At 37.8% G+C, this 12,622-nt stretch overlaps 1 protein-coding gene across 1 annotated transcript; it reads left to right on the forward strand.

The window, feature by feature from the left end:
• The first annotated feature begins 1,061 nt into the window (after positions 1-1,061).
• LOC109988279 (monocyte to macrophage differentiation factor 2) lies at positions 1,062-12,489 on the forward strand. The gene is made up of 7 exons (XM_020639718.3): positions 1,062-1,533; positions 5,379-5,460; positions 5,804-5,964; positions 6,697-6,771; positions 6,867-6,968; positions 7,686-7,755; positions 7,859-12,489. Exons 1-7 carry the CDS (start codon positions 1,520-1,522, stop codon positions 8,060-8,062), a joined length of 708 nt encoding a protein of 235 aa, XP_020495374.1. The 5' UTR covers positions 1,062-1,519; the 3' UTR covers positions 8,063-12,489.
• Positions 12,490-12,622: the final 133 nt, after the last annotated feature.

Consider the following 12,622-nt stretch of genomic DNA (forward strand, 5'->3'; position numbering starts at 1 on the left):
CATACATTTAATGAAAAACAAGTGATTAACAAGGTACATTTTCCTCTTCCACCAAAGATAAACATCTTCAACATTTTTGTACGAATTTTGGCTGCCCTTTTTTTACACAACAGACTAAATAACATATTTCATGTAACATAAAAGGTATCTTCAAGCTAACAGCAATCTGTTGTTTTTGTTGTTTTTGCAGCTGTTGGAAAAAAGATTACAATTTAAAAAAAAGGGGAGATATTTTTGTCCCTGAATTTTTGTCGGAATTATCAACACATTAAAAATATTAGACATTAGGTTATGATCCTTGGTTACTGTCCAGGTAGATAAACCAAATTAATTCAGAACAATGTATCATGATAACAAGGTGGTTAAGCTTTATTTGAGAATTTATTGAGGTAATGTGTGCCACTTGTACAGCAAAAAGTCTTGGACATAATAACACTATCATCAAAATACTGAAAACGACTTTCAAAGTGTTGTTGAAATAATGAGCAATACAATCCAACATATTATCTTTTTAGCACACATGTTGTTTCGTATAAAGATCAAATATACCAAAGTTGGAAGAATAAATTCCCATCTTGCCAAAGGGATCATCAGTGGAGTTCAAGCACACAGCGATTATCAACATTCCCACCTGTATGTAGGCCTACCTTCTGTGACCAATTTGAATTCTCGAAACTAAACCAAGAATACCCTGATGACATCAAAATGACATCACTTGGGGTTATTTTTAGACTTGACAAAGATCCTCTAGGGAAAACGATATAGCACAGCCATGGTTTTACCCACAATCACTAATTATTTATTGAATTCCCCTTCAGATATTTATTTTTAACTGAATATATTAATAAAACATTTTTAAAAAGCTATCATCATCATGTTATAGCCTATCGTCACAGAGCCTGCATTGCACGCCTGCAACTCCACCTAGAGGCACAACCTGGAAGTGCACCCCCATAGAAAAGACTCGGCAGAGATTCCCCTCATCCTCAGGCATGAATCACTCCCTCAACAAAATAATAAATAAATAAAGTGGCATCCTTCAGTGATGAAAAACAGCCCTCTTCACCGAGTGCTGCTGAGGTGAACCGGTGGCTCCAGCTCCAGCACAGAAAGAGAGAGAGAGGGAGAGAGAGAGAGAGAGGGGGGGGGGGGGTAGAGATAGATAGAGAGAGAGAGAGAGAGAGAGACCACCACCGTGTACGGTAAACCGGCTGTCTCCCTTCAGAGACACCGTCCCCGACGCCCACACTTCCGGACTGGAGCCTCTGGAGGCAGCTGGGTCGGGATGAATTCGTTTCCCGGTGCTGCTTGAGATGAAGATAAGACAACAACAACAACAACGACGACGACGTCCTCCCGGTGAAAACACAATGTGCATCACGTTACATTAGGGGCGACCGTCACAATCCGACCTGAAGTGATTAAATATCGGCGGCTATTCGCTCAACAGTCTAAACGGATTGAGGCTTTGGCCATACACTGTCCGTCTGCTGTCAACTGTTGCTGATTTCCACTGTAAATGAATCTTGTAAGGTAGGTGACATCATTTCATTGTCAGTTTTTTTTAATTCATAAATAGCCGTAAAAAAAGAAAAACGACGATAAATGTAAAATACTCGCGTGTTAGTGGTTTTGATGATGAGGATGAGAGTGATGGGTGGAAGGTTTTGAAAATGACCTGTTAAAAAAAAAAAAAGTCAACATCTGCATTATAAAAGTCAATATTTGCATAATATTATCTTATATGGTGATGTATAAGAAATCGTGCATCCCTGACAAGCATTAGGCTATTAAAAACACACACACCTGCCACTTCCCTCCTTCTCCTCCTACTCCCCCTCATCATCATTATCTTGCTATCTCCACTGTCAAGCCAAACAAACATATCCTCTGTCTTAGACTTGTGTGTTTACCTTTATTAAAGAAAGCCATTCAGGACTAGCCAATAGGTTGTGGTTTAACAGGCTTTGGATGAGTTGAAGAAGCTGAACAGAGCATTTCATGGTTACTGTCATAAATTGATAATTCTTGCTGTGCGCTACCTCGATAATTCTTTTTTTTTTTGTCTTTAGGATCTATGAAAACAGTACACTATGTACCACACAAGTTCCAACAGCGCTCAGGCTGACATATTAGTGTTGTTTTGTTTCTTTAATGAACAATCCAAAGCTGAAAGACAGTTAATTTATTTGATACATAAGATATGAAAGGCAAATAAACATAGGCATATCTGACATGGTGCATCATGCATATAGGCCTATATGATGGTATATGAATGAAACATTTAATAATTGAGTTTGTGTTTTCCCTCTGTAGAGCAGACTATTCTGATAAGGCCTTTTCAAAGACACGTAATCTTGGTTATTCGTAAAATCAGATGGGGAAATCAAATGTGTTTCTCATTTGTGTTGTTGTACTGTAAACTATTTCTGCAGGCAAATTGAAGTTCAATTGTAGGCGTATATGATTTGAGTTGTGTTTTGGTTGTGACACTACTGTTCATATTTAAATTGTTTTTACTTGATCTTCCAAGTAGTTGGGGGATTATGTTTTGTTTTTCCTAAAATTATGAAAATTCTATTGAAGTGATGCTTGGCCAGCTGTTTCATTTTCCTTAACTACATTTCAAACATCAGAGTTGAAGCAATTCATTTATCAGGCGCTCAAAAGAAAAGGTATCTGCAACGAGTTTAATGAACAATTGATCGTAAGTGTTTTTCTGCAAGAATTAATGGTAAAAAAAAAAAAAAAAATCAGATTAAAGCTTTTAATATTTGTTAACATATGTTTCCAATGTTAGAAAGTTTTCAATCAAAAAACTACAACATTCTGTATTTAATGGGATGCTTTTACACATGCTTTTACACACAGTTTGTGAACAAAACAATTTAATTGAAAAGATAATCAAGAAAATGTCCTAAATCTTAACCTCCCCTTTGACTGCTCTGTCATTTCACAATCAAACATGAAACAGAGTCAAATGCAACAGAAATCTTCCAGAAATTAATATTTATCCTATATGTCAATGTATTTCTTAGTCCTCAAAACATCAGATAATACACTTTTTCCTTTCAATGTCGAAGAAATAATTATATTTCTGGTTTTGTCAGGCAGGCTGTCTTCACCTCAAATATATGACATTTAAAAAAGAAAAACCAGCAAAACCTCAAATTTTAGATGCTTGAGTCCGAGAATACTTTACATCTTTGCTCCTCTCAATGAGTTGCCGATACATTTTCTGTTAACTGGCTAATCAGTTATTAAGCTAATTGCTCTAATTAGTATAGAAAACTCTTGATACACTTGCTCAAAGATCAGGACTTCCGTGTCAATTAAGAAGGCTTTGATATGAATGAAATCTTCATAATTAAGTACAGTTAGGTCGTGGTGTTTGTGGTTTATTTAGACAAGTGAAGCCCAGACGTTCCTTCTGTCTGTCCTGCTGTCATACAAGACAAGTTATCATGATGTTTCCGCAACTCTGCTTCTCTCTGTCCACTTAGTGTGTTACTCTGCCTGCCTGGCCTCTGGCCTGTTAATTATCAGCCAGCTTGATAAAGTCATTAATGACCCGGCCAAGCCTGCTGGGTCTGGCACTGATACACACACACACACACACACACACACACACACACACACACACACACACACACACACACACACACACACACACACACACACACACACACACATCAAAGAGAGAGTCAGGCAGACAGACAGTGTAGGACAGAGCTGGATACAAGGAGAGGAAGTCTCTTTATTTGGGACAGTACAGTGTGTTTCTGAGCCGGGTCACTTTGTATTAATAACTCTGAAGGTTGTCACTCTAAAAACAGCAGGAGCACAATTAAAGTGAAAGAAAAAACGACATTTGTTAGACACTCGAATCTTTGACTCTATCAATACTTTAGTTTTTCCTCTTGGATCAGCAGTGTGATATAAATGATTTAAAAAGACTGGAATCTGCTGATGTGTAGGAGGGAAACATTGCGTTCTCCTGTTTCACTCTGTTGCACAACAACACAATAAGAAGCACACATTTACGAATAGCATCACTCCACTCAAACTAAATATTCTATATTTTGTAGACAAAGTCATATCTTTTTGTACGGAGATGGCACATAAATGCAAAGCTTTATGGATGCTGATATAAATGTGTCTCTTCCTTTAGCTGTTAGCTGTGATGAATTATTTGATTGTCCTAAAAATCCATATTGGAATTTTTCTTTGAAATAGTGTTCCCTTTGATTGTGTCCCACTATTCTTGGAACAATGTGTGTGTGTGTGTGTGTGTGTGTGTGTGTGTGTGTGTGCGTGTGTGCGTGTCTATGTGTATCTGTTTGTACAGTGTGTGTGTGTGTGTGTCTATGTGTATCTGTTTGTACGGTGTGTGTGTGTGTGTGTGTGTGTGTGCGTGTCTATGTGTATCTGTTTGTACAGTGTGTGTGTGTGTATGTGTGAGAGTAAGTCAGAGATATCTCTAAATCTAGGTCTCTTATGAAATCTGCTCAAGATGCAGCATAAAAATCAGCAGGGGAAGTCGTTCCTAAGAGCATGTATGTATCTGTGAGTATGTGTGTCCATGTGTGTCTGCCTGGATGTCTTTGTCCATTTGCTTTCCTGCATGTTAATTTAATCATCGAGCAGCAGAGAAGAGAAGTGCCTGAGTTTCTTGTGAAGGGAGATGGAAGAGACAGGGAAATAGAGATGAAAGAAAGAGGAGTTTTCTGGTGTTGAGAAGAAAAAAATGACAATCCCCCTGCTCGGAGGTTTCCATGACAACAGTGACATCACTGATGGAGTGCTATACCTCCTGAGCTGTTCTGTGTATTTGTTTGGGTTTGGTGTTCAAAGGAACAGATTTGAGTTGATATGTGTGCGTGTGTGTGCTTGTGCAGGAATACCTGCACATGTGAATTGCTTATTAACGAGATCATCGGGAGAAACCTCCTGCTTCAGTCAGTCCGTGGTTACCCCTCTGTTGCCAGGCAACAGCAGTCATGGCAACAAGTTGAAGCATGATCTAGCGTTGCTAAGCAAGAGGACAGGATGGGGTTGGATATTATGAGCATCACTGAGATACACATATTGAAGATTTTAGATGTGATTTGGGGGCATTATCAAGACAAAAAGTCATTGAACAAAAAAATTAAAAACACTCAAATTAAACCCTAATGATTCCAAAATATGTTGCTTTTAAGGACAGAAATCTACAGCATTGTAATATTTTTTGTTCTATTTTTATCATTTTAAGATATCTCAGCATGTACAGGATGTGAACTTTACATGTAGACAAAACTAATGTGGCACAGCTCAGATTTTAAACATCCATTAAGATTTTTAAACCTAAATATCTTAATTTGTTGTTTTTTTTTCAGGTATATGAACAACCGTGTTCCTCCTAACAAGAGATACCAGCCCACAGAATATGAGCATGCTGCCAACTGTGCCACGCATGCGGTGAATAACTCAAACACACACACACACACACACACACACACGCACACACACACACACACACACACACGCACACACGCACACACACACACACACACAGACATACACACACACACCACACAGAAAGTGATAATTTTCCTCACACAGACCAAATGACACTCAGTGAAAAACAGGAAAATAAATCCAACAGCATTACATAAGAGATAAAGAGCTACACCTCCACATAAGTGTTTTTAAATCTACACCTACGTACATCATGCATCATGTTTCACTTTATCCTGCAAGTCTGTCCATTTTTTTCTCTCATCTCTGTCTCATGTTTCATTAATGTCATGGATTCATTTAGTTATGGATAATCCCCAGCCTGCTGGGCAGCTCAGTGTTGCACTTCCAGTCGGAGGACCAATGGGAGCGGTTGTCAGCCTGGGTGTATGGGGCGGGGCTCAGCTCGCTCTTCATCATCTCCACCCTGTTCCACACCGTGGCCTGGAAGAAGAGCCATCTACGGTACACAGACACACACAGAAACACATTTCAATTTTAAGCCAATATCCGGACTGTTTTATAAGATTGCTGATGATGAACATGGTGTAAGTGTAAAACAGGACTGCAGACTCACACTGGAACAAACATATATCCCTAGACTCAATATCTCATTTAATAATCTAAATTTCCATGACTGTAAGAACATGCCATGTACATGTACAACAAAATGATGACATCCAATGTGCCTATATATTGTATTATTAAGTTGCATTGTTTGGACACACTAGGTTCTTAACCATGGAAATATCATCACTGTTTTAATGTGACTCTATGCACACTGTGTGCACTCTAAAAACTTTCATCTGCCTCATCTATACAAAGCATCCCGTTACAATATAACTAATTTAAACATATTACTTTCAGCATCCTTTGCACTACACATTTGTTTATTTTTAGAAATGTCCACTCATGTCTCACTGTGTACAGGATTGATTGTTTTTTATTTTATTACTATTCCTGATTTAAAGTTATCTTCATAGGTCTGCGTATAGTGGTGTAATTGTTTGTGCTCCCTGTGCCAAGATAGTTGTCCTTTTTAAATTTGTCGACATCTATTTCTGTGTTTGAAGAATTAGAGCAAAGTAAAACTGGTATCAAATTCCTTGTTTGTGAACACATACTTTGCCAATAAAGCAAATTCTGATGCTGCATGTAAAAACCATGTTATCAAGCCATTTGTCGCTCTTTCTTCAGGTCTGTGGAGCACTGTTTCCACATGTGTGACAGGATAGTGATCTATTTCTTCATCGCTGCCTCCTATGCCCCCTGGTAAACGTACAACCCAGCTATGTGTTTGTATATATACCTGAATACTGCTTGTAGACAATATTTTCAATTTTGTGTTTCTGTTTGTGCTTCATTAGGCTGAACCTGAGAGAGCTGGGTCCCTGGGCAAGTCACATGCGTTGGTTGGTGTGGGTCATGGCCTCTTTTGGGACCACATACGTCTTCTTCTTCCATGAGAGGTCAGTTCATCCATTTACTGCAGTGTTGAGCTGTTTGTCGATATATCAATCAACTTAAACTTTCCTTTGATGTTATAAAATATTCTGAACTGAAAAGTCCACCTACAAGTTTGTTTTTTTTGCTTAAAAAAGTATTCCATCTTCCTCATGATTTAATTTCAGCATAGGGATGAACCAATCATTTATATTATTGCTAACATAATTTTCCAGTTTCTAAGTAGAACCAACCGTTGCCTTCACATTAAAATGCATTTATTGTGAAGCATAAAGTGGAAGTGGCAGAGTATCATATTAGCATTGCACAATTGAATTTAGCAAAGCAGAGGAAGACCAAAAGATGAACCTGTATGTTGTTGTTGAAATACACACAACAGAAATGGGACCACTAAACAAAAATTCGGAAGGAAAATTTAGAAAGTTACCATGAGTCTGGTTTTGCTCAACATTTCAGCCGGTTAAAAGGAAGTTTTTCCTTGGCACTGTAACAGAGATAACATTTGTTATGAGGTGTATACACAACCAAATACCCCAAGGGAATATGATCTTTAAATAATCAGTAGGGTTTGGCTGATTCCCAATCCAGTTTCTTAAGGTCAGCTTTAGTGAAGAGACCAGTGGTAAAAAAAATTCTACAAAAGTTGAATGTCTTACCTTTAACCACTTTTAACAACATAAAGAGAACATTGGCAAGAACCCGCCTTCTCCTCTCTGTTTCAGGTATAAGATCATGGAGTTGATCTGCTACACAGTGATGGGAGTTTTTCCTGCCTTGGTCATCCTCTCCATGGTGAGCTCACTCACTCAGTCTCACTTGTTGTATTTGAATTTTTTTTCATAATTTCCTGCATGTAATATCTTTGAAACATAATCAAATGTCTGCCTCTTCTCAGCCCGAGCAGGCGGGATTGTGTGAGCTGCTTTTGGGTGGAGCCTGCTACTGTATGGGGATGGTCTTTTTTAAAAGTGATGGCATCGTCCCATTCGCCCATGCCATCTGGCACCTGTTTGTTGCCATGGGAGCCGCCATACACTACTATGCCATCTGGAAGTATCTCTATGTCCTGCCACCCAATCAGGTCCAGACCTCCAGATGACATCCGCGCTCACCTCAAAGGAAGTAGCTCCTGTATTTAAGAAAATTCAAGGTGATGTTGATGTGAGCTATTTCCTGATTCAGGGGCTGTTCTTTTTTTGGAAGGTATATTGTTACCACCTACTGAAATAAGAAAATTCAGCCTCACAATGAAAAAAACTAAAGGTGCGTTAAGGTGCTTCTTCTCAACTCTTAAAGTCAGAAAAATCCATGTCCATCACCAGGAAATTTCACTGAATCTGCTCAGTTGTGTCAAGATGCTGAGTCTACAGCACAGAGTGTATAAAGTAAGTACACATAGCCGTCTTGCTATCAGCCGTCAGTAGATAGAGTAGGAAATGCTCCCCAGAACATAGGGGAATGACATGCGGGAAAGGAGCCGCAGGTTGGACTTGAACCTGGGCCGCCCGCTTTCAGGACTATTGCCTGTGTACATGGGGGCAAGGCCTAACCACTAGGTCATCTGCTCCCATCTCCCATCTGCTTGCATACAATTTTATTTTATTTCTCAACCAGAATGTGTTGTCCCCTACTTGTATGGTAAGAATAGTTAAGAATGCAGGTATGAGGCAATTCCACAATGTCTTTACTTCTGAAGTCTACTTCTTATATACAGCCAGTGGCTTCAACCTAATTTCTGTTGTGAGCATTCTAAAAATACCTTCAATGACAATAATTAAATGCTGGCATTTGAAATGTTTTATAATCAGGATAGAGGACAAAGCTGAAGTAATGAGAACATCTTTAGTTTTTCAATTCATCCAGAGAGATGATCTGTGCCTGGTTTTACGTTCATCTATCCTGTTGAAACATAAAGTTTGAAAACATATTTGAGAAACTCTAGGTCGCAATAGTGTCTTGATGAACACACAAGTTTTGAAGATACATCGTCTTGGAACTATGAATGTGTAATTTGTACAAATCCATCCAGTAGATATTTCCTGATGAGTAAACTATGGTTCCAGGGAATAATCAAAGTATTCATCCTCTGAATATGATCAGAATCTTCACTGACTTTACAGACAATTCATCCAATTGTTGATGAGATGTACGTAACCCTAGTCTCACTTACCTGGTGAATATATTGTGTTTACATGATATTTTTTGACTTGTGAGTTGATGAGCTTACCTGAAAGCACCATTAAGCAGTTATTTGCATGGATTGTAAAATATGGGGATATTACTCGTGTTGATTTAGCAAAATGTGTCAAAACACTGTCTGCCATTGAAGGAAACTTTACATCAAGATGACCTCGATGCCTGAAATATTTGGACTTTGGAAGCTAGCAAGTAGGGACAATTTTTTATCACTAGTGCAGTTCAGTTCAATTGTACGTGCTTCTAAAGGAATTAAGGTTTCATTCAAATGATCACGGGTTGAATGAGTAGTCTAGGAGATTTCTATTAATGTGTCGCACATCCAGATTCAGCGTCAGAAAGTTGAGTTGAAGGCATTATCTTTTGAAGAGAAGATGACAATGTTAACAAACAGCTGACTTTACCATCACTTTTTACTTTAAGGACATTTCTAATATAATTATCATCATCAGTAGATAAATCTTGTTTTTGTTTGACTACATTTAGAAGGTTGAAACATCAGTAACTTACTCTTCCAATTCAGAGCGCTATAGTGTTATAACTATTATTGTTATTAGTTGTGCTTTATACACTCTAGGACACTAGGGTTCAACAGCAGTTGCTTCAGTCAGTAATTTACTGTGATTTACAAAACCAAGCATGACTGTAGAAAGATCATTTTTATGTTAAACATGCAGATATTATTGGTTTTAGTCAGGGAGACTTGTGTGCTTCCACATTTAGCAGGCTCGACACTGTAGGTTATCAAGCATAATGAGTGAATTCTAATAGTCTACTGTTGTTGATTATAGGTTTAGTGAGTGAAGCCGTTATCAGTACGATGTATACAGTATATATTTATCAGTGAGTATATGATAACTCATCTATATTTTTTTTCAGTGTACTTATAGTGTCAGCTGGTTATCTTCACATTGTTCAACCAAATGAATTAACCATTTTACAAGGCAGTCATTTTCCTCTGACATCACGCTAACGGCGGGAGGCTAGGAAACAGTATTATTAGCTATGCGGAGGAGGAATGCTAGCGTTAACTGGTGTCTTTCTGAAGCCAAAAGTAATAATTATATTGTTTGTTCTTGAAATATGTCCAGATCTCCCTTATGATTTATACCGTCCACCCAGTGTTGTGAATTCAGCAGCCTTGAAATGATGGTGTTTTTGTCAGATTTCCTACATTTATATGATTTGCAACCTCTTTTCCCAGAGGCACAACATTAAAACCACATTCAAACTTCCCACGGTGAGCGTGACATCAGAGTAAATGACCGCCATGTAGGCTAATACGTTGAATGGGACCCATTTGACTGAGATAAAGCTACAGAGGGGAGAACCACTGTCTGATCCAGCACTGCCAGACTTACTGCCGTTACTGATAGCACACTACTACCATAAACATCCCACACTTGAAAGGAAACTGAAGCTATAATATTGTTGAACAATCCGGCCCAATATTTAGGCATCTCAGGTGTGTGTGTGTGCATGTATGCTTGTGTGGGTGTTTGTATGTATGCTGTGCTATATGACTCCCATGAATCCAAAGCCTCTTATCGGCTGAGTCTATGTTTACACCTTACGCATGTACCTTGAACACATCAAAAGTACATTTGAAATATATCATGTACTCTTAGTGTTGAGCTGTTTGTGATGGCACAGGATATTATATACTGGATAAGCTTTTATAGTGAATAATATGGCTAAAGGACCAAAAGGTTGTACCTTCTCAGTGTAATCACAGGTGTAAAAAAAAAACCTCTGCTCCTGTTGTACAGCCTTCTCTGTCTCAGGATTTAGGATCATTTGGGCTTCAAAGCCTGTGAAAGCAACATTCAACCACTAAAGCTGCTCCGATGTTTTGAGTGCTGTCTGCAGAAGTAAAATGTTCAAATAGCTGTTTTCTTTAATGCTGGCAGTACTCCTTACAGCTCTACTTGCTTACTTTTATCACCAAGTAAGTCACAAAAGTTGTCTTCAAGCTGTACTTATGGGTAATAATCTTAAAAATTAGGAGAAATCTTTAAGCTAGACAGAAATGAATATTAAACCACTATAGGTATTATAGCACAAGTGGTGTTTATAAATAATTGAATAACTATAAAAATAAATTTACTGTAGAATCTCTTTAATATACTGTGGTTAACACTTGCAAGCTGAATGTCCAGACATTTCTAAATCCAAGTAAAGGAAAATCTTTCTTTGTTACTTTGCCTATGACCAAACTTTACTGTTTTTTTTAGCAATCGGGCAGACAGACTTAAATACAAATAAGCAAAGATATAGGAAAGACATGACAGTCTTTTTGTCAGAGATAAGAAGTGATATATATTGAAAAAATAGCATTATAGAACAATTCTGCCATTTTTCAGGAAAGGAGCAGGTTTGCAGAAACTGTTCCCCTCGTTGCCTAACTTGCTCCTGAACAGGTCTTGGACACTAAATGATACTTTCATTTCAGTACAAACTTACAAACCAGCTTATGAATGCATCATCATCATATTGTAGGGTCCAAGAAGAAAATCACACTGACGTAAAAACAAAAACCCTTTCAACCACTTATTTTTATTACTTTATGTGACATACAACCAACAAACACACCATGGTGGAAAATAGCTTGGATAAATTACAAATACAGTTATATTAATATAAATACAATATTATGTTGTTATTTTATCTTTATCACTCTTAAATGTTTTGTTATTTTGTCAATAGAGTGGAAAGTTAATGGCAAACAAATATAACTACCTGGTGATGGTATTTCTCACTTTCAATTTGTCAATCTGAATTTAAAATCTTCAGATATATTCTCTAATTTAAGAGTACTCTTTGAAATATGTGTACGCTTATGTGTTTACTTGAGCCTATGAGAAACACAAAATGCTTGAGCGTTTCTTGTTTTGCAGTGCTCTGGGGGGATTATAGCCTATCATTGCCAGTATTCATGCTCCACAGACGTGGGTGAGACAAAATATTTGATTACTTTATGTGTGTCTGTCTTGTCTTAGTTGTTTTCTCTGTGTCATTCAGATACAGTGCCCACCTGACTTTGTATAGAGATTTCAAAACTCTCCATGACGCCTTCATGGGCCCTCTGTACATTGTTCAAATGATCTGTGATTGTGGAGCTGCTGACTCTGTTCTCAGTGCTGCTGTGTTATTTTCTTCTTCTGATCGTACAAGAATGATTATATTATATCTTGTTCTTTCTCTCTTACTTTCCAATTGTTTTTTTTTCTGTGTCTGTGGTGCTTTGTGCTGTGACAAGCCTATATGATGCCAACAATGCTTTTATCTTTTCTATTTCTCTTGTAATAAAAACAAAATCATGCAGTATTACCTGGTCTCGACATTTTATATTGTTTTACTTCACTCGAGTTGGAAAACAAGATTAAACTGCAGCAGTTTTGACTTACTAAAGAGCTATATTTTAAAGCTGTAACCAACACTTCTTCTTATCCTCCATCACCCT

Source organism: Labrus bergylta, chromosome 1, assembly GCF_963930695.1.
Source record: "Labrus bergylta chromosome 1, fLabBer1.1, whole genome shotgun sequence".
Taxonomy (NCBI): Eukaryota; Metazoa; Chordata; class Actinopteri; order Labriformes; family Labridae; genus Labrus; species Labrus bergylta.

Excerpts from the sequence above, each read along its gene's own strand:
- LOC109988279 (XM_020639718.3), top strand. Across the intron at positions 5,461-5,803 it reads CCAACTGTGCCACGCATGCG|TTATGGATAATCCCCAGCCT; the intron begins GTGAATAACTCA and ends GGATTCATTTAG. Across the intron at positions 5,965-6,696 it reads TGGAAGAAGAGCCATCTACG|GTCTGTGGAGCACTGTTTCC; the intron begins GTACACAGACAC and ends CTCTTTCTTCAG.